This window comes from Panthera onca, chromosome D2 (genome assembly GCF_046562875.1).
Source record: "Panthera onca isolate mPanOnc1 chromosome D2, mPanOnc1 haplotype 2, whole genome shotgun sequence".
In the NCBI taxonomy this organism is placed as follows: Eukaryota; Metazoa; Chordata; class Mammalia; order Carnivora; family Felidae; genus Panthera; species Panthera onca.
In genome coordinates this window covers 81,355,345-81,377,095 of record NC_138349.1, presented here as the reverse complement: position 1 = coordinate 81,377,095, position 21,751 = coordinate 81,355,345, and the positions used below count along the sequence as shown (strand labels likewise).

At 42.3% G+C, this 21,751-nt stretch overlaps 1 protein-coding gene across 2 annotated transcripts in view; it reads left to right on the top strand.

The window, feature by feature from the left end:
• The window catches only part of LOC132685551 (uncharacterized), a 29,849-nt gene extending 8,112 nt beyond the window's left edge, over positions 1 to 21,737 (top strand). Inside the window, exons 2-5 of one of the 2 annotated variants that reach the window (XM_078434138.2) lie at positions 16,305 to 16,459; positions 16,653 to 16,748; positions 17,415 to 17,492; positions 19,107 to 21,737. In XM_078434138.2, coding sequence (XP_078290264.1) covers positions 16,453 to 16,459; positions 16,653 to 16,748; positions 17,415 to 17,492; positions 19,107 to 19,243 — 318 coding nt within the window. In that variant the 5' untranslated portion in view covers positions 16,305 to 16,452 and the 3' untranslated portion in view covers positions 19,244 to 21,737. Of the gene's footprint in view, positions 1 to 16,304; positions 16,460 to 16,652; positions 16,749 to 17,414 lie in introns of both variants that reach the window. The other variant, XR_013550429.2, reaches the window with a different exon arrangement.
• The last annotated feature ends 14 nt before the right edge of the window (positions 21,738 to 21,751 follow it).

The following is a 21,751-nucleotide window of genomic DNA, read 5'->3' as shown; positions in this document are numbered from 1 at the left end:
GAGTGAATGAGAGCATACAAAATGCGTGTGGGTATTTCAGGTAAAATGGATGATGGTTTAAGACTCAGGCTTTGCAGCAGCTCACTGCCACCATTTTCTAGTTCTGTGGCCTTCCTTACCTATCCATTCGGTGCCCCAAGGTCTTGGTCTGTAAAATGCAGGGTCCGCAGGTGCAACTTTTCAGAGCATGCACTAGATTTCCCTGGACACACGGCGAGCTACGAAACTTACTCTGCAGTGCTCTTGTGTGAGTCACGGCTTGCGAGAGAAAACTACACACGACAAACCCTTTGTAAAACACCTTGCCTGTCAAGTTGGTAAGCGTGTTCTCACTTCCTTGTGTCCCCTAACCACCTGTGCAGCATGATTCTGAAACGGCTCCACAGGGCTCGTCACTGAAGCAGACCTGCCGGGAGGCCCTTAACCACCCCATCTCCCCATCTCCTGGTGGGAGGTCCACTTGTGGGGAAGTGGACCCCTTAGGTGCAAAGAGAGCAGAGGCACTCTCTCTCCAGTCCTGCACCTCCCATGCAGACCCGCCCCTGCCTGTCAAGTGTTGATCTCATGTGCCTGCCATCTGACCCTTAGGACTCTGTGGAGGCCTGGGTGATGAGTAGCAATTATTTTTGTAACCCAGGACTGCCTGCAATCACATCCTCCTTCCCTCCCCTCCACCCAGCTCTCTCCCCTTCCCCAAACCTTCTCCATCTGCCCATTCTGTCCCTCCCACCTTCCCCCCTTCTCTCCCTCCCACCTTCCCCCCTTCTCTCCCTCAGACCTACCTTGGCCTGATCTTTTACTGGAGAACCAAAGGCTCCCAACTTCTGTCCTATCATCACCCAGCCCTCTCCCTCCTTCAATCTGCCTCCCTGAGATGCAAAATGAAAAATACTCTTCCTCTTGTTGAAGGCAGACTTCTCTACCGTGTTCTTAGTCCTCTCTTCCCCAGGACCTAGACCATTTTTTATTGAATTACCTCTTTTTCATCTTATTTTTGACATTTCAATCTCCTTTGGTCATTTCTTAAAGAGTTTATTAAATATTCTTTTAAATATTCTTAAATCCTTTTTTTTTTTTTTTTCTTTGCAAAGGAAGAAAAAAACCTTCCCTACCTTGCATTCTGTTTAGGTATCACTCTCCTCTATTTTTTTTTTTAATCAATTTTTAATTTTTTATTGAAGTATAGTTGATACACAATGTTACATTAGCTTCAGGTGTATAACATAGTGATTTGACATCTCTTTTTGAAAAAGCTTGTTTTATTTATTTATTTGTTTGTTTATTTATTTTGAGAGACAGAAAGAGAGAGAGGGGGAGCACGTGAGCAGGGGAGGAGCAGAGTGAGAGGGAGAGAATCCCAAGCAGGCATCCCTGAGGTGGGGCTCGATCCCACAAACCATGAGATCATGACCTGAGCCAAAATCAAGAGTCTGAGGCTTAACCAATGGGGTCACCCAGGCACCTGGTGATTCGATATCTCTATACATCACACTATGTTCACCACAAGTGTGGTTACCATCTGTCACCACACAACGCTATTACAGTACCATTAGCTAGAGTCCCTGTGCTGTGCCTTTTATTCTCATGACTTATTCATTCCATAACTGAAAGCCTGTATCTCCCACTTCCCTTCATCCTTTTTGTCCATCCCCCTCTCCTCTGTCTTTTTAAAATCAAGTTAAAAAAAAAATTTACCCTTGTCTCAACTTCCTCACATCTCATTCACTCATTTTCCTATTTATAACATTTACCATATTAATTTAGTTACAAATGCATTCAAGAATCACATGTAGAATAATATGTCTATTTAGAAATATTTTAGACCTCATCAAGTTATCAATCAAGTATAGTAGTGGAATATACACATTTTCAGATATTTAGGGATTCAGAATCTTTATCTCCTATGCAACTTTCCTGGCAAGGTATGGGAGAATATGTTCTATGAAAATGCAGAAGTAAACCAAGAAACAGGAAGACACAGGATCTGGGAAAGGGGAGGGAGGGCAGCAAAGGGAAGTCCTAAAAATAAAAGCTACATAGCAGGCCTAGAGAAAAACCAGTCCAGATTGAACCAGAAATGTGGAGTCCTCCGGGAGGACTCAGGTCTCCAGGAGGGAAAAAATGGAACCAGTGTGTTTGAGTGCATGCAAAAAGTTACCAGTAGGTAGGTGACAGAGATGCTGGAGAATTTTGTAAAAAAAATATGTCAGAGTGTCAGAGGCACGTTAGAGTGTCAAGCAAATGAAAACATGGGGTCATTATCAACTCCAGGAAAAATGAAATGTTGAATAAGATAGGATCTATGCTTACAAATGACTATCAGTTTCCTCAGAAGCATTACTATACATTATTAAAGTGTAAACACCGATTAATGATTTCACCAAAAATTGCTGAGATGTTGGTTGGGTGGTGTGGTGGGGTAGAGAGGTGTGTTGTGCGAGAGCTAAGTCTTTCTCCGCCATCATTAGGAAGTCACCAGCTAACACCTAACACCTGATATCGATGAATAAAGAGGTAGAACTATGATGTGGAGTTCAATATGTAGAGACAGATTAACAAGAAAAGGTGAGGGTCCAATTGAGACATTGTCTCTGGAGACTGTAGTCATGGAGAGGGGCAAAGGTAGGAATCTGGTTTTTTTATTATAAACTTTTGAGTATTGTTTGAGATTTAAAATTATGCACGTGTTATTTTCATACATAATATTTAAAACTTAGGGGTAAGATTTTGATGTCACTGTTCTCCAGGATGCAAAACCTCTCCCTCTTCCTTTCTTCTATACCAACAGCCTTCCTTGGTGATTTCTTCTATTTCATGATATTCACTGGTATTAGTACTCCACAGCTTATAGCTGCCTGTACCCCAAAGGCACAGCTTCCCCTGTAGTCTTCTCTAATGGGAGGTGATTTTTTTTATTAAAAAAAAAACCTCACTTCTTTAAATTTAAGTTAGTTAACATACAGTGTAGTATTGGTTTCGGGAGTAGAACCCAGTGATTCATCATTTACATACAACACCCAGTGCTCATCCCAACAAGTGCCGTCCTCAATGACCATCACCCATTTAGCCCATCCCCCCCACCCCACCTCCCCTCCAGCAACCGTCCGTTTGTTCTCTGTATTTAAGAGTCTCTTATGGTTTGCCTCCCTCTCTGTTTTTATCTTGTTTATTCCTTCCCTTCCCCTATGTTCATCTGTTGCATTTCTTTTTTTTAATGTTTATTTATCTTGAGATGGGAGGAGGGGCCGAGAGAGAGAATCTCGAGCAGGCTCCCCGCTTGGAGCAGAGAAGCCTGACACGGGGCTCAAACCCACAAAGTATAAGATCATGACCTGAGCTGAAATCAAGAGTCGGATGCCTATCCGACTGAGCCGCTCAGGCGCCCCTCATCTGTTTTGTTTCTTAAATCCCACATATGAGTGAAATCATAGGATATTTGTCTTTCTCTGACTTATTTCACTTAGTATAATACACTCTAGTTCCATCCACGTTGTTGCAAACGGCAAGATTTCATTCTTTTCCATTGCTGAGTAATATTCTGTTGTGTGTGTATGTAAGGTGGAAGCTGATTTTACCTTTCCTTTCCTTTTGTAAGATTTTGTAGGGGTGGGATGATGGGATAGGGATGGATCTTGCTCCTCATTGTTACCTCTCTTGTCCGGAAAACCAAAAAAACAAGAACGTGTGCACGCATGCGCACACACACACAACACACACACACATGTGTCCATCTCCTCTGAAGTTTATACCGTTAGATTTTCCAATCCGAACCCCTTCATGGTGCAATTTCCTGGTCATCTACTCTTCTTCCCTGAGGACTACAGTATCTTGCTTACTGTTTCCCCCCATCCCTTAATCCTGCCATGATTTCTGGTAGGTTTTCTATGCAACAGTTCCCGGACCCAATCACTTCTATCCGTTGTTTTCTCCCCTCTGCCTCAACCAGCAGCTCCCATTATCATCATGTTATTTCTAATCGTCAGTCACCCGAATCTCTGGTTTTGAGCCTCCTACCTACCCTGTATGACTGCGATATTTGCACTCACTTTGTCTTGTACCACCACTATTCACCCTACCACTTTTTTTTATTATTAATTTCTCCCCTTATAGCCTTACATATATTCATACCCATTTCATGGTTCTTCATTACAATCATTCTTTTGTAGCACATTCTTGATTTCTTTGACACTTTCTTTCTCAGTCATTTGCCTGGCAAATTCCAATCTATCTGTCTATGTGTCGGCAGCTGAACATCAAAGGGTAGAACACAACTGCGCTTTCTGGTTTCACTCTGCATTGACTGCCACCACTGAAACATTCCCACCAGTCGGCAGTCCTATTTTTTCCTGGCAAATTTACTTTCTCATTCTCCAAGGTGACTACTTCATATCTTCTCACTCTTCAGACCTCCATAACCTTGACTGATGACCTAAACTTCTATTTTATGGACGGCATTTAAGTAATTTCATGCTAGTGCTCATATTCCTACCACAGAATCGAATAACCTCCTAGAATCAGTACCCATGCTCTTGGATTCTTTTCTTGGTTACAACGAAAGGGAAAACTTAGTTCATTTCAAAGACCAAGTTCTTCATATTGGCCCAAATGCTATCTCTCCTAGTGGTCACAAACTTTTTTTTTCAATCATCTCATCTCTTTGTTCAGCAATTTTTCCACTGTGCTTGATGGATTGTTCCCATTAGCACACAAACAAGCTTGGGTATTTCTTCCAGATAAACTCTTCAATCCTTAGCATAGCCTACAAAAACGTCCATGGTCTGGCTGCTCTTATCTTTCCATTTTCATCATCCCACATCCTACTTTCCAGTCACCCTAGACAACTGGCTATTTGCCAAGTAGCCCTTCTGCTGTATACGTCCAGGTGTCTGATTACATTCAGTGTACAAAACTCAGGGAGATATGACCCAGCACCAGGAGAAAAATCAACCAATAACCCACTCATGATAAAAAGCCTCAGCAAACTAGGAGTAGAGGGGAACATTTTCAACTTGATAAAGAACATCTACAAAAACCCAAAGCTGACATCATCCCTACTGGTGAGAAACTAGGAGCTTTCCTGCTAAGATCAGGGATAAGGTAAGAATGAGCCCTCTCACTCCTTGTTTTCAACATCATACTGGAAGTCCTAGCTAATGCAATAAGGTAAAAACAAACAAACAAACAAACAAACAAATAAATGGTATAGAGTTTGGGAAGGAAGAAATAGAACTGTCTTTGCAGATGACGTGATTGTCTATGTAGAAAATCCAAAAGAATCAACAAAAACCTCCTGGAACTAATACCTGATTATAGCAAGTTTGCAGGGTACAAGTTTAATATAAAAAGCCAATCGCTTTCCTGTGTGCCAGCAATGGGCCGGTGGAATTGAAGTAAATACACAATACAATTTACATTAACAACACCCACCCCCAACGTGAAATACTTACATATAAATCTTAAAAACATAGTAACAAGATCAGTATAAGGAACATTATAAACTTGACTAAGGAAATCAAAGAAGAACTACATTATTGGGGAAATTTTCCATTTTTAAAGATAAGGAGACTCAATATTGTTAACATGTCTACCTAGTCAATGCAATCCTAATCAATATCTCAATTTGTGGATGTGGACAAAATGATTCTAAAATATATGTGGAGAAGCAAAACACCCAGAATAACCAACACAAAATTGAAGGAAAAGAACAAAATCAGAGGACTGACACTATCCCACTTAAATTTGCAGCAATGAAGACAGGATACTCTTGGCAGAAGAATAAACAAATATATCAGTAAAACAGGATTAGAGAACCCAGATATAGACCCCTGTGAATATAATCAACAGATCTTTGACAAGGATAGAAAGGCAATATGATGGAAAAAATCCTTTTTTTTTTTCTAGGTTTATTTTTATTTATTTGAGAGAGAGATAGACAGCAAACAGGGGAGGGACAGAGAAAGAGAGAGAAAGAGAGAGAGAGAGACAGAATCCCAAGCAGTCTCCACACTGTCAGCACAGAGTCTGATGTGGGGCTCAAACTCAAGAACCGTGAGATCATGACTTAAGCCAAAACCAAGAGTTGGACACTTGACCGACTGAGCCACCCAGGCACCACAAGATAGTCTTTCCAACAACTGGTGCTGAAACACTGGACATCCACGTGCAAAAACTGAATCTAAATACATACCTCACACCCATCACAAAAATTAACTAAAAGTAGTTCAGAGACCTACATGTAAAATGTAAAAGTGTAAAACTCCTGGACAATAACATAAGAAGAAATCTAGATGATCTTGGGTGTGGTGATAACTTTTTAGATACAACACCAAAAGCGCAATCCACGAAAAAAAAACGTTTGATAAGCTGGATGTCATTCAAACTAAAGCCTCTGCTCTGCGAAAACCACTGTCAAGAGAATGGGAAATCGAGCCACACACTGAGAGAAAATATTTGCAAAAGTCACATTGGATCAAGAACTATTATTCAAAATATACAGAAACATACAAAAAATTAGAGAACAAGAAGAAAAATAAATAAACAAGTGGCAAGAGATCCAAATAGGCACCTCACCAAACAAGATACTCAGATGGCAGGGGACAAGCTGTTCCACATTCTGTGTCTTCAAGGAACTGCAAATTAAAACCACAGTGAGATACCCCCACATGCTTATTACAGAGGGGAAAATCCAAAACACTGAGAGCACGAAATGCTGGTGAGGATGGAGACCAGTGGGAGCTCTCATGCACTGCTGGTGGGAATGCAAAATGGTGCTGCCACTTTGGAAGACAGTTGGGTGGTGTTTTACAAAGCTAAATATAGTCTTACCGTATGATCTAGCGATCGGGCTCCTTGGGATTTACCCAAAGGAGTTGACAACTTATATCCGCACAGAAACCTGCACGCAAATGTGTATAGCAGTTTTATTTATAATTGCCCAAACTTGGAGGCAACCAAGATGTCCTTCAGTAGGTGAATGGGTAAATAAACTGTGGTCCATCAGACGATAGAATATTATTTAACGCTAAAAAGAAATGAAATATACAACCCTGAAAAGACCTGGAAGAACCTTAAACATATATTACTAAGTGAAAGAAGCCAATCTGAAAAGGCTATATATTCCAATTATATGACATTCTGGAAAAGGCAACAATATGGAGGCAGTTACAGGATCAGTGGTTGCCAGGAGTTAAGGGTGAAGGAGGAATGGATGGGTGAAGCAAAGAAAATTTTAGGGCAGTGAAACTATTTTGTATGATGCTATAATGATAGTTGTATGTCATTACACATTTGTCAAAACCCATAGAATGTGAACACACTGAGTGATCTCTAAACTGTGGACTTTGGATGACAATGACATATCAGTGTAGGTTCATTGGGTGTAACAAAATTTCCACCCTGGCCTAGGAGGAGTGGAGGAGACTATGCATTTGTTGAGGCAGGGGGTGTAGGAGCACATTCCATTAAATTTTGCTGTGAACCTAGAACTACTTAAAAAAAACAAAAGACTATGGGGCGCCTGGGTGGCTCAGTAGGTTAAGCGTCTGACTTCGGCTCAGGTTATGATGTCACGGTTCGTGGGCTCGAGCTCTGCAAGGGCTCTGTGCTGACAGCTCAGAGCCTATAGCTTGCTTTGGGTTCTGTCTCCCTCTCTCTCTGCCCCTCTCCCACTCATGCTCTGTCTGTCTGTCTCTCTCAGAAAAATAAAATTGAAAAAAAAGATTTTTTAAGGCTATTAAAAAAAAAAATCAACGAAGAGAACCAGGCCCAGCAATAATAGTTAATAAAGTCAATAGAAAATAATCCTGGGGCGCCTGGGTGGCTCAGTAGGTTAAGCGTCCGACTTCGGCTCAGGTCACGATCTCGCGGTCCATGAGTTCGAGCCCCGCGTCGGGCTCTGGGCTGATGGCTCAGAGCCTGGAGCCTGCTTCCGATTCTGTGTCTCCCTCTCTCTCTGCCCCTCCCCTGTTCATGCTCTGTCTCTCTCTGTCTCAAAAATAAATAAAAAACATTAAAAAAAAAAAAATCCTAAGGGGTGCCTGGGTGGCTTGGTTGGTTAAGAAATCCAACTCTTGATTTTGGCACAGGTCATGATCTCACGGTTCGTGGGTTTGAGCCTGAGTCGGGCTCTGCACTGACAGCATAGAGCCTGCTTGGGATTCTCTTATGCCTCTCTGTCTTTGCCTCTCCCTCGCTCATGCTATGTCTGTCTCCCTCTCTTTCTCTCTCTCTCTCTCTCTCTCTCAAAATAAATAAATAAACATTAAAAAATGGGAGAAAGAAAATAATTTTAAAATAGTTTCTATAACTGTTATCATGTGTTAAATAATGTAAAAGAGAATACGATTGTCAAATTCGATAACTGATTTTTAAATACAAAGCAAACAACACAATGTAAACTTAAACACAAGGACTATTATGAAGGATAAAGAGGGAAAGAGGAGCATTTCTTAATGTAAGAGAGGCCAATTCACCAAGAAGCCATAATTGCTTTAAATGTGTATAAATGTAATAACAGAGCTTCAAATATATGAAACAAAAGCCAGTGGCATTGAAAGGAGAAATAGAGAAATCCACACTTACAGTGGCAATTGAATCTGGAAATATGACCTAAACTGTAAGCAGGCAAAAATAATTTAATTTTGATTTATTTTGAGTGGTTATTCCGTTCACATGGCTGAAAATCAGAGGTGAAAAGCACATAGTGTATATGGTATATACAGCATAAAGATATGGTGAAAAATCTTGCCACCTTGTTACTCGCTCCTTAGCCAGTTTTCCTTGGAGGTAACACTGTTACCAATTCTTGTGTATTGCCTAAAGATATTTTATCCATATATAAAAGGTTTATGTACCCACTTTTCCCCTTTTCTATACAAATAGTAGCACACGGTACCCATTTCAGAATTTTGGGGGGTACCATTTAATAATATTTTTGATTCCATTATTGGTACATAAAACCCTAGATTAGGTAAGCTTTAGGGCATGGCACTTTGTCCGTAGTTCTATGCATTCTTTTTTGTATTCAATTGTGCGTGCCATGGCTTGAAATTCTTCAGAAAGTTTCAAGCCCCACTGAGATCGCATGAGAATTTTTTTTTTAATTATTGGGATGTAATTCACATACCATAAAATTTACCCTTTCTTTTTGTTTTTATTTTTTCAATTTTTAATTTTTATTTATTTATTTACTTTTTTTTTTTTTTTTGAGAGAGCGCGCACACGTGTGCAAGTGAGGAGGAGCAGAAGAAAGAGAGACAGAATCCCAAACAGGCTCCAAGCCCAGTGCAGAGCCTGATGTGGGGCTCGAACTCATGACTGTGAGACCATGACCTGAGCCGAAATCAAGATGCAGTCGCTTAACCGACTGAGGCACCCAGGTGCCCCACACACTTTCAAAATATGCACTTTAAGTGGTTTTTAATGTATTTATTAAAGTTGTGCGAACATCACCACTTCCTAATTCCAAAGCATTTCCATTACCTGTATCCATTAGGAGTCACCCCGTTTCCCCTAACACACCTGCTGACTCTATAGATATGTGCAGTGGACATTTTATAGAAATGAACTCATACAATACGTGGTCTTTTGTGTCTGGCTTCTTTCACGTAGCGTACTGTTTTCCAGTTTCATCCATGTTATACTTCACTCCTTTTTGCGGTTGAATAATACACCACTTTTCATTTGCATTAGAATTTTATTTTATTTTTTTAAATTTTTTTTTAACGTTTATTTTTGAGACAGAGAGAGACAGAGCATGAACGGGGGAGGGGCAGAGAGAGAGGGAGACACAGAATCGGAAGCAGGCTCCAGGCTCTGGGCCATCAGTCCAGAGCCCAACGCGGGGCTCGAACTTACGGACCGCGAGATCATGACCTGAGCTGAAGTCGGACGCTTAACCGACTGAGCCACCCAGGCGCCCCTGCATTAGAATTTTAAACATCCTTGCTAACGATGTGTAATTGAATCGGTACAGGATGAGGTGGTGTGGTCTCGTACACATTAAAACATAAGTCCTTTTTAGGTTGTGAATTCGAAAAGGTCTATTTTTAACACATTTTACAAGAATCTTCAGATATGAATGAAGCGCATTTCGGAGAATCAGGAAGCTGTGCCTGTTGCCACAGACTTTTGGCAAAGATGGTAGTTTATGTGTAGGTTTCTGAAGCTTTTCTCAGAATTGGAAATGACCAAAAGACATTAAAGGAACAAAAACAAAATGCCCCAGGCTAATTTGTGTGGAAACCAGGGAATGATGCCAACCACACTGCATGAAATTCAAGGTATGTCTGTTAAGTCCAGTGCAGTGGGACCAGATGGAAGTCACAGAGGAGGAAGGAAATTCTTCAGGTTCTATCAGCATCCCCTTAAGTCACTGATCGAGGCTGACGTAGGGTGGGACACAAGGCTAAATTAAGAATATGACACACGGCTTACAGCAATGAAAAGCAGGTTGGGGATTTTCTCTGATCCATTGTCTCAGTGACGTCGGGTTTCACGTAGAGACAGATAAGGACTTTCCCAAGCAGGAGTGCCATGAATGCCTACTTTCTCGTCAAGAGGATGGGACACTGTTCCAAATGAGTGGATGTACCAAGAGTAGCTACCAAGCCAAACAGTAAACTGACGTGGAAAATGGCCTTCCTATGACAGGGAATGAAATATGGAAGTCAACCAACAAAGACAAATGACCCCACCCCAGTGTGACCCGGGGCAGACTTTGGCCTCAGTTCTTTCTGGCCTTCTATAGACTTCTTTTGGAATGGTTATGAGAACATATATCATCAGCCCTCCAGCTGGTGTTTAAGGGGAGGTTTAAAGGGTGCCCAGGAACAGTGAGGAGACTCAGGGAGAGTCCATGTACATTATTTGGGGGCAAATATTGGATTTGTCCATGTACATTTCCATGTACATTTCCACATGTACATTATTTGGGGGTAAATATTGGATCTGGTATTTACCTCCATGTTTGTAAGTATGTCAGTACACAATCTCTTTATTTTTTCATTTTAGAGCTTATATTGACCTCCTATTTTGGTAGATGCTGTTTAGCACACACGTCCTCCAAACACCAATTCTGATGCTTTTCCAGTCCTCCTGGTTATACCACAGGTTTTAGTTAAATCATTATGAAGTATTAATATCACTGGACTAAATAAACACTGCCCTCTGCTTTGCCAAGCAGCATACTGATTGTTTCTTACACGACTTTTGTTTTTCCTGTAGTTAGTAATTGCCCGATTTATTTCACTTGCCCATTTCCTTGTACCTTGTACTTTTGCTAATATTTCTCCTTCCTTTCAATATAATGTTCCACAGAGTCAAATTCACCTGTAACCTATCATTTCACTGATTTTCCCCGAGACATTCCATTGATCTTCATGGGTTGTCCTCTAGTGGAGATGTCTTTCCGCATATCAGGTGTCCATCCATATGGACAAGCAAGACATCCCAAATCCCAAAGCTCCCTGTGTGCCTGCACAATACCAGACGCCTCTGCTTCTGGCATCTTTTCAGGGTTTGACCTCGTTCTCGTCAGTGCCTCTCATGGCACACACTGAAGTGTTACATTTCACTGCTCTGACATGTGCTAACCGTCCCGCCCTATCTTTTCTGTTCTTCATATTTTTGTGGTCTACAGACATTTCCAGGATTCATTATGGTTGGAATCTGTGAATCTGTGTTTCTGTTCTCATTTTTCTTGTTCAGTGCAGATTTCTAAGAGGAAAGGTGTGCAGAAGGATCTTTACGTTGCCATTTTACACAGAGGTCAACCACTCTGTCTTCTTCAAACACCTTCTTTCCTTGCTCCTGTGACTCTAGTGTGTGGGTTCTTCTCTTCCCTCTTTTTGTCCTACAACACGTCTGAATTTGGGAGTCCCTCAGGCTGTGGTGTGTTGCTACCTACTCATCTCTCTCTATCTCTCTACCCACGATTCTCTTTTTTTTTTTTTAATTTTTTTTTTTTTTAACGTTTATGTATTTTTGGGACAGAGAGAGACAGAGCATGAACGGGGGAGGGGCAGAGAGAGAGGGAGACACAGAATCTGAAGCAGGCTCCTGGCTCTGAGCCATCAGCCCAGAGCCCGATGCGGGGCTCAAACTCACGGACCGCGAGATCGTGACCTGAGCTGAAGTCGGACGCTCAGCCGACTGAGCCACCCAGGCGCCCCTCTACCCACGATTCTCTAATCCATCCATGTGATGTTAAATACCTTCTGTGTCCTGAGGACTCCCCAACTTTTAATTTCATCCAAGATTTCCCTGTAAAGACCTGATCTTGTCTATTTTTCAAATGCATCACAAACTTACCATGTCTCAAACTGAACTCCTGATTCTCAGCGCTAAAGCTGTTTCTCTGCAGGACTTTCACATCTCAATTACAGTGGTGCCATCCACCCGGTTGCTTGAGCCTAAAGCCTGGCAATTTCTTCCTCTTGTTTGTTTGTTTTTATTTTAGAGAGAAAGCATGTGTGTGAGTGGGGGAGAGGGGCAGAGGGTGAGGGGGAGAGAGAGAGACAGAGAGAGACAGAGAATCTTAAGGAAGCTCCATGCTTAGTGCATAGCCCAACTTGAGGCTTAATCCCATGACCCTGGGATCATGACCTGAGCCAAAATCAAGAGTTGGACGCTCAACCGAGTGAACCACCCTGGCACCCCTCTTCCTTTTGTTTAACAAACCTCTCTGCACCCCCATTTAACCCCAGTTCACTTAATCCAAAATTCCAATTCCAAAATATATCTTGAATCCTTTTGCCATACTCTAAACTATAATTTTTTATTTGGATCACTGACTTTGCAGCCTAACAGACTTCTGCTTCGACTACTTGGCTTTCCACCCCATGCTTCCCAGCAGCAGCCACAACGGATTTAAAGTGTCAGTCAGATCATGCACTCCTTTCCTTGGAGATCCTAGTGAATTCTCGTAGCATCTCCAAGAACACCCAAACTTGTACCAGCCTGGGTGTGGCCTGGTTTTGCCTGCCTCTTTCACTGCAACTCCTGCAGAGTGATCAGGGCAGAGAAAAGCAAGAGGGTTTCTGGCCTCAGGGCATTTGCATGTGCTGTTCTTTTTACCTGGTTCACGCCTACACTCTCTCTTCATATGGATTGCTCATTTTCATCCATGAAATCTCATCTCAAATATCACTTCCCAAGAGGTTTAGAGGGTCACCCAATCTAAGGCAGTTTCCCCGGGTATGGTCTCTCATAGGACTCCCTTCTTTTTCTTTAATACCTGGTCCTAATTCATATTTGTTTTCTTACTTGCTTAAAGTCTGTCTTTCACACCAGAGAATGAGACTAGAAGCTAGTTCTAGAATTTTTTTTTTTTTTTTCCCTTTCAACATTATCCTTCCGGTGCCTGCCCTGTGGAGATCCTCAATATATTTTTCAATTAAAGGAATGATTTTAAAAATAAGCAAGCAGCAATAAAACAAAACAAAAACAGGACGTATCAAAACATTCTGCTGCAAACAGAGGATTGCCATCGATTCAGATACAGAGGATGAGTGTATTTCAGGAAAGACGATGACATTTTAGGGAGCATTTGCTCTCTCTCGGGGCCCTTAAAGAAATTGTGAAGTTTCTGAAGAAGAGAAGAGAGATGTTACAGAGAGACAGCAAGATGAGGACGAAAGGGAAACGTAGACTCAAATGCAGGGGGACAGTAAGACCAGGACAGAAATTCCGATGGCATCGGAAGCCATGAGGAACAGAGTCAACGCTGCCAAGAATAAAGTCAGTTCAGTGAAAGGCAGGTAAAGGATGCTCTGAGAACACAGCGGGAAAGGGAACTGGAAGGAGCACACCGGACATGTGATGGATAGACAAGAAAGAGTGCGGTGTGGACAGATGGCGGACAGTCCTGAGAGGGAGAGAGGAAATGGAGCCAATGGATCCAAATACGCCCGCGCACGAATTAACGGCAAGACTAGCAACCTGGACGTATGTTGGTGACTTTCTGTGTCCTCTGTGTCTTGTACACAGTAGGTACTCAATCCACATAGCCAATTGTAACATAAAAAAATTTTTATGTTCTTAATAAAAATCAACAACTAAGACGGAGGGTTGCAGTTTTATTGTTGACCTATACAAACTTCAATAAAATTACTGTAATAAAATGTGTACTGAACAACAAAATACATAATACGAAATCTATTTATAATGTGTGAAGAAAAGAATCAAAACAACAGAGGAAGGAAACACTAGCATCATTCCTTTGAATTTTTACCTGACCAAAGAGATCTATGATTATATCTATGATTATAGATAAATTTAATATAAATCAATAAGATTTCTTTAAATACATAAAACATTTTGTTCTTCTTTTTAATGTCCATGGAACACTAAATAACAAGTTTTAAATTAAAAATAACTTATGCACATAATATAATTTTATCTTAAAAATATGTATAGATATATACAAATATATTTATTTTTAAATTTATTTACTTATTTTGAGAGAGAATGTGAGTGGGGGAGGGGCAGAGAGAGAGAGAGAGAGAGATTTCCAAGCAGGCTGTGTGCTGACAGCACAGAGCTCTACATGGGGCTCGATCCCACAAACCATGAGATAATGACCTGAGCTGAAATCAAGAGTGTATGGACTGAGCCGCCAGGTACCCCACAAATGTATTTATGTGGGTAAAAATAATGCAAGATGGAGACTGGAGTAGTAAGAGTGTTTTCTCTGAGTGGTGGGATTTCTTTTGTTTTTTTTTTTTTAATGTTTATTTGTTTTTGAGAGAGAGAGTGTGAGCAGGGGAGGGGCAGAGAGAGAGGGAGACACAGAATCTGAAGCAGGCTCCAGGCTCTGAGCTGACAGCACAGAACCCGACACGGGGCTCGAACCCACGAACTGTGAGATCATGACCTGAGCCGAAGTCCGATGCTCAACCGACTGAGCCACCCAGGCACCCGTAGTGGTGGGATTTCTAATTATCACTATTTTCCTTTCATTTATATGAATTTTCTGTCATTTCTACAATGGACTTGTATTGCTTGTATAATTGAAAAAGTGAAGGGGAAGCCGGTCAATTCACACTCAAGTGAAATGTTATTAGTAAAGACACAGCCCATCATAAGGGAGGGGTGACCAGTAGGAAGGACGAGACGTGCATACAGACAACAAAACCTTCAGTGTGTTTGGGGAAAGCTTTATTAAACCATAAGAATTGAGAGAAGTCCAAGAATACGTTCTCTATGGAAAAGGAAACCAAGGGAGGACAAAACTAGATCACAGGCTGTCTTCACAGGCAGAAGGCTTTCCCAAGCATCACATACCACGAGGTAAAGAGGAGAAAGAGAAACAATCCCAAAGGAATATGGATATTAAAATTAATGCTAACCCTAGAAGGATTATAGTGCTGTGCTGTTGATTTTGGAAAGTGGAGAAAACTCCAAGCCGCTTGAAGTCATAAGAGACACTGTGCTGTAGTAAAAAGAGCCCTGGGTAATCAGGCACATTTGAATTTCAGTGCAAGGTCTGCAACTCAACCAGCCTGTAACCTGATTACTGAACTGTCTCTGACCCTCAGTTTGCACCTCTATAAAATGGGGATAACGATGCTTGCTTTGGATGATTGCTATATTGAATTATCCAAAGAAAGTTTGTGAGGGGTGCCTGGGTGGCTCGGTTGGTTAAGCGGCCGACTTCGGCTCAGGTCATGATCTCACAGCTCACAAGTTTGAGCCCCGAGTTGGGCTCTGTACTGGCAGTTCAGAGCCTGGAGCCTGCTTCCATTCTCTCTCTCTGCCCCCACCCTGCTCGCACTCTGTCTCAGTCTCTCTCTGTCTCTCTCTGTCTCTCTCTCTCTCTCTCTCTCTCTCAAAAATAAATAAATAAATAAAATAAACATTAAAATATTAAAAAAAAGGAAGTATGTGAACACATATGGATAAACATATATACAGAAAGGGGTGTGGATCTTGAAGAATTAATTCGGTATCTATGTGTGGAGCACTTACTACATAAGAGCCACAGGGGCATAGAGACCTCGTGTCTGCCCTCATGAAGCTCACGAACGTCATGTCCACGAATGCAGCCTAAGATAGTGGAGGAGGAGTTCCCCTGAGGACAGCATGCTGGGGTGTCTCAGGGAGCAGATGTTGGTGTTTGAACTGGACCTTACCGGAAAGCCAGAATCTGGGCGTACTAATCCACGGCAGGAGGGGGAGTGATTAAACACCCCCTGCGTTATGAAGAAGGATGGAGAAAGGCAGGAGGAGAAAAATAACAAGTTGTCAACAGAGCGTTGTTCGATTTGATTAGACCCGCAATGTTCTAATCATTTTTTTTCCTACAGATCTTCAAAGATCATTGTTTGGATGACCATGCAGGCGCAGAGAACTGAGACAGTGATGTTAGGAAGCTGGTGAAAACGCTCCCTATTTATTTCTGCCTGCTTGTCTGTGACCAGTGTTTCACAAAAGGAGTGAGAAATTAGTAACCACATGCTGGGTAAGATGTTCACGAGAAGGTCAGGAAGCTTGTTTGTCAACCTTAATTGACAACTGATGTTTAAAAGGCGAAGCATCATTCTCGTAATTTAATGGGAGAAATTGCTATTTAATGCCAGAGGGGGAAGAGCTACCATATGCAAAAGCCTGTGGAAATGAGACATACGGACAAAATAATCCCCTTTTTGTTTTAGGAAAACGTAAAGTGGTGCCCCAGGGATTGTTGGCAAATATTATCATCTTTGAAAGCTACTACTTAACACAAATTCCGGGAAACCAGAGGCTTCTGGGTAATGTGAATCACAAGGAAAGAATGCCCCGTTTTGTGGCTGAAACTTTTTAATGGAATACTGGTTGATCTTAGTGAAGAAGGCCAGGGGTCAGGGTCAGTTTGGGAGAATTTTCTGCCTGTTTCTGTAGAGGCCCCTACATAAAACACTTCTTTCTCGGCCTGATTGAAATGTTTCATGTGATCACCTACCCGTGGGAGCCACTCACATCTCCAGAGATATGCTTCCTCCTTTTTCCCTATGTTGCCTAACTTGAGATAGAGCTTAATAGGGCTCTACTCATTCTTTAAATGAAAATTTATTAAGCACTGGTTGCCTCCATGCCAGTTAGATGATCTTGATTTAGAGATGGTGTATCTGAGACAGGATCCCCTTAGCCAAACAGAATCACTCTACATTTTAAACCAGAGGGCATTTACTACAGGGAATTGGTTACCTGATGAGGGGGAAACCGAGATGCCAAAGTGGGTGGTAAGGCCACCCAGGGGTTATCGTAAGAGCAGGCAACTGCTTCGGCTCCAGGGCTGCAGAGGGCTGGGGGGAGTTGGTGGTGGGGGGGGTTGTTGTGGGGTGTCCAGGAGCATCACAGAAAGCTGAGAGGAGGGGAGAGATATCCTGACTCCTTTGGGTTTCTAGCTTTCTAATCTTTCACTGGTGTCTTCACAGGACAAACCCATCCAGAACTGGAGGAAAGGGAGGAAGAAGTTCCTTGTAATACAGAGTACAGCACTAGGAGAGAGATGGGTAAGCCAGGACTGTACTGTGATGTAGTCTGTCTGTGCTAAGTCCTATGAGAGCAGGTTGCACGGTCCTCTGTGCGCTGAGATGCCTTCAGAAGAAGCTATTATTTGAGCTGCTTCATAATGAATAGTTCTATGGTAGGAAAAGGCAGGGTGGGGGTAGGGGAGGAAGGGTGCTTTGAAAGAGAGGGGAAGAGACTTGGAGGGCTCAAAGCTTATGTTGGAGTTGAGGAATCACAAACAGCTCTTTGGGGATAGAGCATCAGTGGATGGCAGGTGTGCAGGGGATGAAGCTGGAAAGAGTTGGGGACCTCCTAGCACTTAGGACGAGGAGCTGGCCTTGGCTAGGATGCTAGGATGGGGACAGTGTCATTGAAAGTTCCCTCAGAGGTCTGCACCAGTGTGAAAATGTGGTGTAATGGGGAGACTGAAGACAGGGAGGTCAATTAGAAGGAGAAGAGAGCGGGGAGAAGGGCAGGACTCCCCAGGGAGGAGCACGCAGTGAGGAGGGAAACCTAGTGACATCAAGAACGTTGAATGGATAGGATTTGGAGATTTTTTTAATGTTTATTTTTGAGAGAGAGAGAGAGAGAGAGAGAGAGAGAGAGAGCAGGGGAGGGGCAGAGAGAGAGGGAGACACAGGATCCAAAGCAGGCTCCATCCAGGCTCCGAGCTGTCAGCACAGAGCCCGAACTGTGGCTTGAACTCACGAACTGGGACATCATTGCCCAAGCCCAAGTCAGACGGTGCTTAACTGACTGAGCACAGCCAGGCACCCCTAGGATTTGGCGATTTTAATGTACATCATGAGGGGAGATGCAGAAATCCCCATTGGATGGCCATGGTGTCATTTACCCAACAGGAGGAGGGAGCTTTTTATTGACCTCTCTGATATTTTCCATGTAGAGTTTTATTTTTGGCTGCTAGTGGAGTTTGAAATGGAGAAAGCTAAAGCTGTCTATCTGGTTGATGTGCCATTACTGATAGGAAGAGAGTAGATAGGACACACCCACCGCTCTCCCCATTAGCTGCCTCATTTCCTGTGGGAGAGACACGTATGCCAGCACAGAATAGCAAGACAAAGTGATAGTCATGGAAGAGGTCAGTGCCAGCTGCTAAGGAGCTGAAGGGGGAGCCAGCTTCCAACTCTGCCTGGGTGCAAGTGGAGGTGGGGTATTCATGAGGGCTTCCAAGAGGAAGCGACTCTTGACCTGACTCTTGAAGGGTGCGTGGGAGTTCTGTAGGTGGAAGAGTGAGAAGATAAAGTGTGTAGAGACATGACCTATGAGAGAACATGGTCCCATCTTGTTGAACATAAGTGTGAGAAGGACAGAATGATGTGAAATGATGCCAAGAAGGAAACGAGAGGTAGAGCAGTGACAATGTTTACCCTAAAATTGATGGGGAGACCTTGGTAAATTTTGAGGAGATCCTTTTTAGATACCACTTTCTTGCTCACTCAACAAATATCATCTGAGTTCCATGTTGGACCACTCTGGTGGCAGAGTGAAGGATGAATACATAAGAGATATTTCACAGGGAACCAGCTGTTTTCCAAAACGTGCTGCTTCTGCCTCCAGACGCAACTAGACCACATCTCTGTCTCTCTTGCCATTAGGTGTGGCTGCGTGTCCTTATTCCAATCTAAGCAATGTGTGCAGAAGTGAATCGTGCTTCATTTTGGTGAGATGGGGCCTTTGGGACCTACCCTGTGCTGGGCCTTATGCTTTTCCTCTTCCTGGCCGACTGGGTTGAGACCTTGGAAACCAAGTCAGGAAGATGCTGGAGCTGCCATCAGCACAGGCCTCCCTACTGTCTGGAAACATACCCTGGACCATATGTGAGCCAGAAATAAATATTTCTTAATGTGAGCCCTTGTGTATATGAATCTATCAGCATAGCTCAGCTACCCTAATCATAATCTTAGTGACATAAGAGGTTGGTGTAAGTAAATGAAAGTTTCAGCTGGGGCCATAGAAGTGAGGATCGAGAAGCAGGAGGAGAGGGAGTAAATGGCTATTTAGAAGAAAAAACGTGCTGGAAAGTGGTTGGCTTCGTGGGTGAGAGCGGTCCAGCATGACTCCTGATTCCTGCCTTGGGTGACTGGTCAGATGATGGTAACATTCCATGATGGAACCAGAAGAGGAGCAGGATGTTTGGTGTTAGGGGTATGGATCTGACTTAGTGAAGGTCTGGGATTTAGACATTTGGGAGACGATAAACTTATGAAGGTATGAAATGATTCATTTAAGCATAGAGGTAGAGTGTAGAGAACAGGATAGATAATGGACTTCGATGAAGCATCTATCTATCTATCTATCTATTTACTGTTGGCCTTCAAATATTTTGATCATGAAATTTCAAACATATAAAACTGAGAGAATGGTGTCATGAACTCTGCACAACCATCATCATGCTTCAGCGATTTCATGTTCATTAGCTTTCTATTGCATAGAACAAATCACCCCAAAACTTAGCAACTGAACACAGTAAATATTTATTATTGCATACCATTTTGGTGGGTCATAAATCCAGGAACGCCTTAGCTGTGTGGATCTGGAACTGTGGTCATCAGGAGGCTTGACTGGGGCTTGGAGATCTGCTTCCAAGGTGATTCACTCACATGCTTGGCAAATTAGTGCCAGCCATTGGCAGGACGTCTTATTCAAGGGTCTTTATGGTGTGCCTGCTGGCTTCTCCCAAAGTGAGTCACCTTTAGAGACAGCAAGGCAGAAGATGTATGTGACCTATCCTTGGCAGTCAGACGCCTTCACTTCCACAGTGTCTTGTGGCTACACAGGTCAACTCTGTTCACTGTGGGAGAAGATCACACAAGAGCATGAATACTAAGAGGTGGAGGTCATTGGGGTCATCTTGGAAGCTGGTGACCCTATCACTCCCAGCCAGTCTTATTTCCTCTATACCCTCAACTCACGGCCCCTTGCCTACATTGTTTTGAAAGAAATCCTCAATATTGTACCATTTTATTATTAAGCATTTCAATAGGTATCTGAAAAGTTAACAGTATTTTTTTTTGATAGAATTCAATATCTGGTCAGTATTAAAATTTCCCCATTTTGTATATTTCTCCATAAATGTACATACCTATACATATATTTATTTGTTATATTATTTGTTTATTTGAGTCATGTTCCTACTAAGGTGTATATATTGCAATTAGTTAATATAACCATTAGGTCTCCACCTGTGGGTTCATCCTTTTTTTTTTTTTAAAGGTTTTACATTTATTTGTTGAGGTAGTTTGTTTTGTTCCACAGTCTATTTCTTGATGATTGCAGTATTATTTAACGTGTCTCATCCTCTCTGTATTTCTCACAGAGACATCAATATTTAAAGTGTCATCAGAGAAAGAGAGCTTACAAATAGATACTTTTGCTAGTGTTAAGATCGGTACTCGGCCCAAACCAGTACACTACAACAGAATGAAATTCTGGTATATAAGAATACATTTGAATTCTTATTTTTAACTATAATAATTATTACTCTTTTGTTGTTTAAAAACCAAGCAGTCAGATTGGAGCACTTCGAGTGGAGTAGAAGCCATCAGCCCTCGGTGCCGTCTCTTCCTGGACTCTGGCCAAGTGTGTGCACATTTGCAATACTGAATTGTTGTTCACTTTCAGTTGAGGCCAGTAGAGGAACCAGATATTCTGGGGAGCCCTACTGTTCTCTGATACTTTTTTCTTTACTTTCTTTCTGTTCTGTCTTGTGTGTGCACCAAGATAACTGATGGCAGCAGTGTCCAGATTTTGGAAAGCTTTACTTGTGAAACTTGGAGGCGGTCAAGGTGTCATTGTCCTTTTAATTTGTCCTTACAAGGCATGCAAGGGTTCCCAAGTAAGACTTTTTCTTGAAAGACTTACGGCCTAATGTGATTAAGCAACTGCACGTGAAGTATAGCTCTTAAAAGTGATTTTATTTATTTTCACGAATGCTAGCCTACCAATTAGTCTCACAAAGCCTGAAATGGTGACACGTTATCTTTACTATTTTGACCTGTATTATTAATTGAAATTGTATTTAAAACATTATAAACATTAGGGGCGCCTGGGTGGCGCAGTCGGTTAAGTGTCCGACTTCAGCCAGGTCACGATCTCGCGGTCCGTGAGTTCGAGCCCCGCGTCAGGCTCTGGGCTGATGGCTCGGAGCCTGGAGCCTGCTTCCGATTCTGTGTCTCCCTCTCTCTCTGCCCCTCCCCCATTCATGCTCTGTCTCTCTCTGTCCCAAAAATAAAAACAAAAA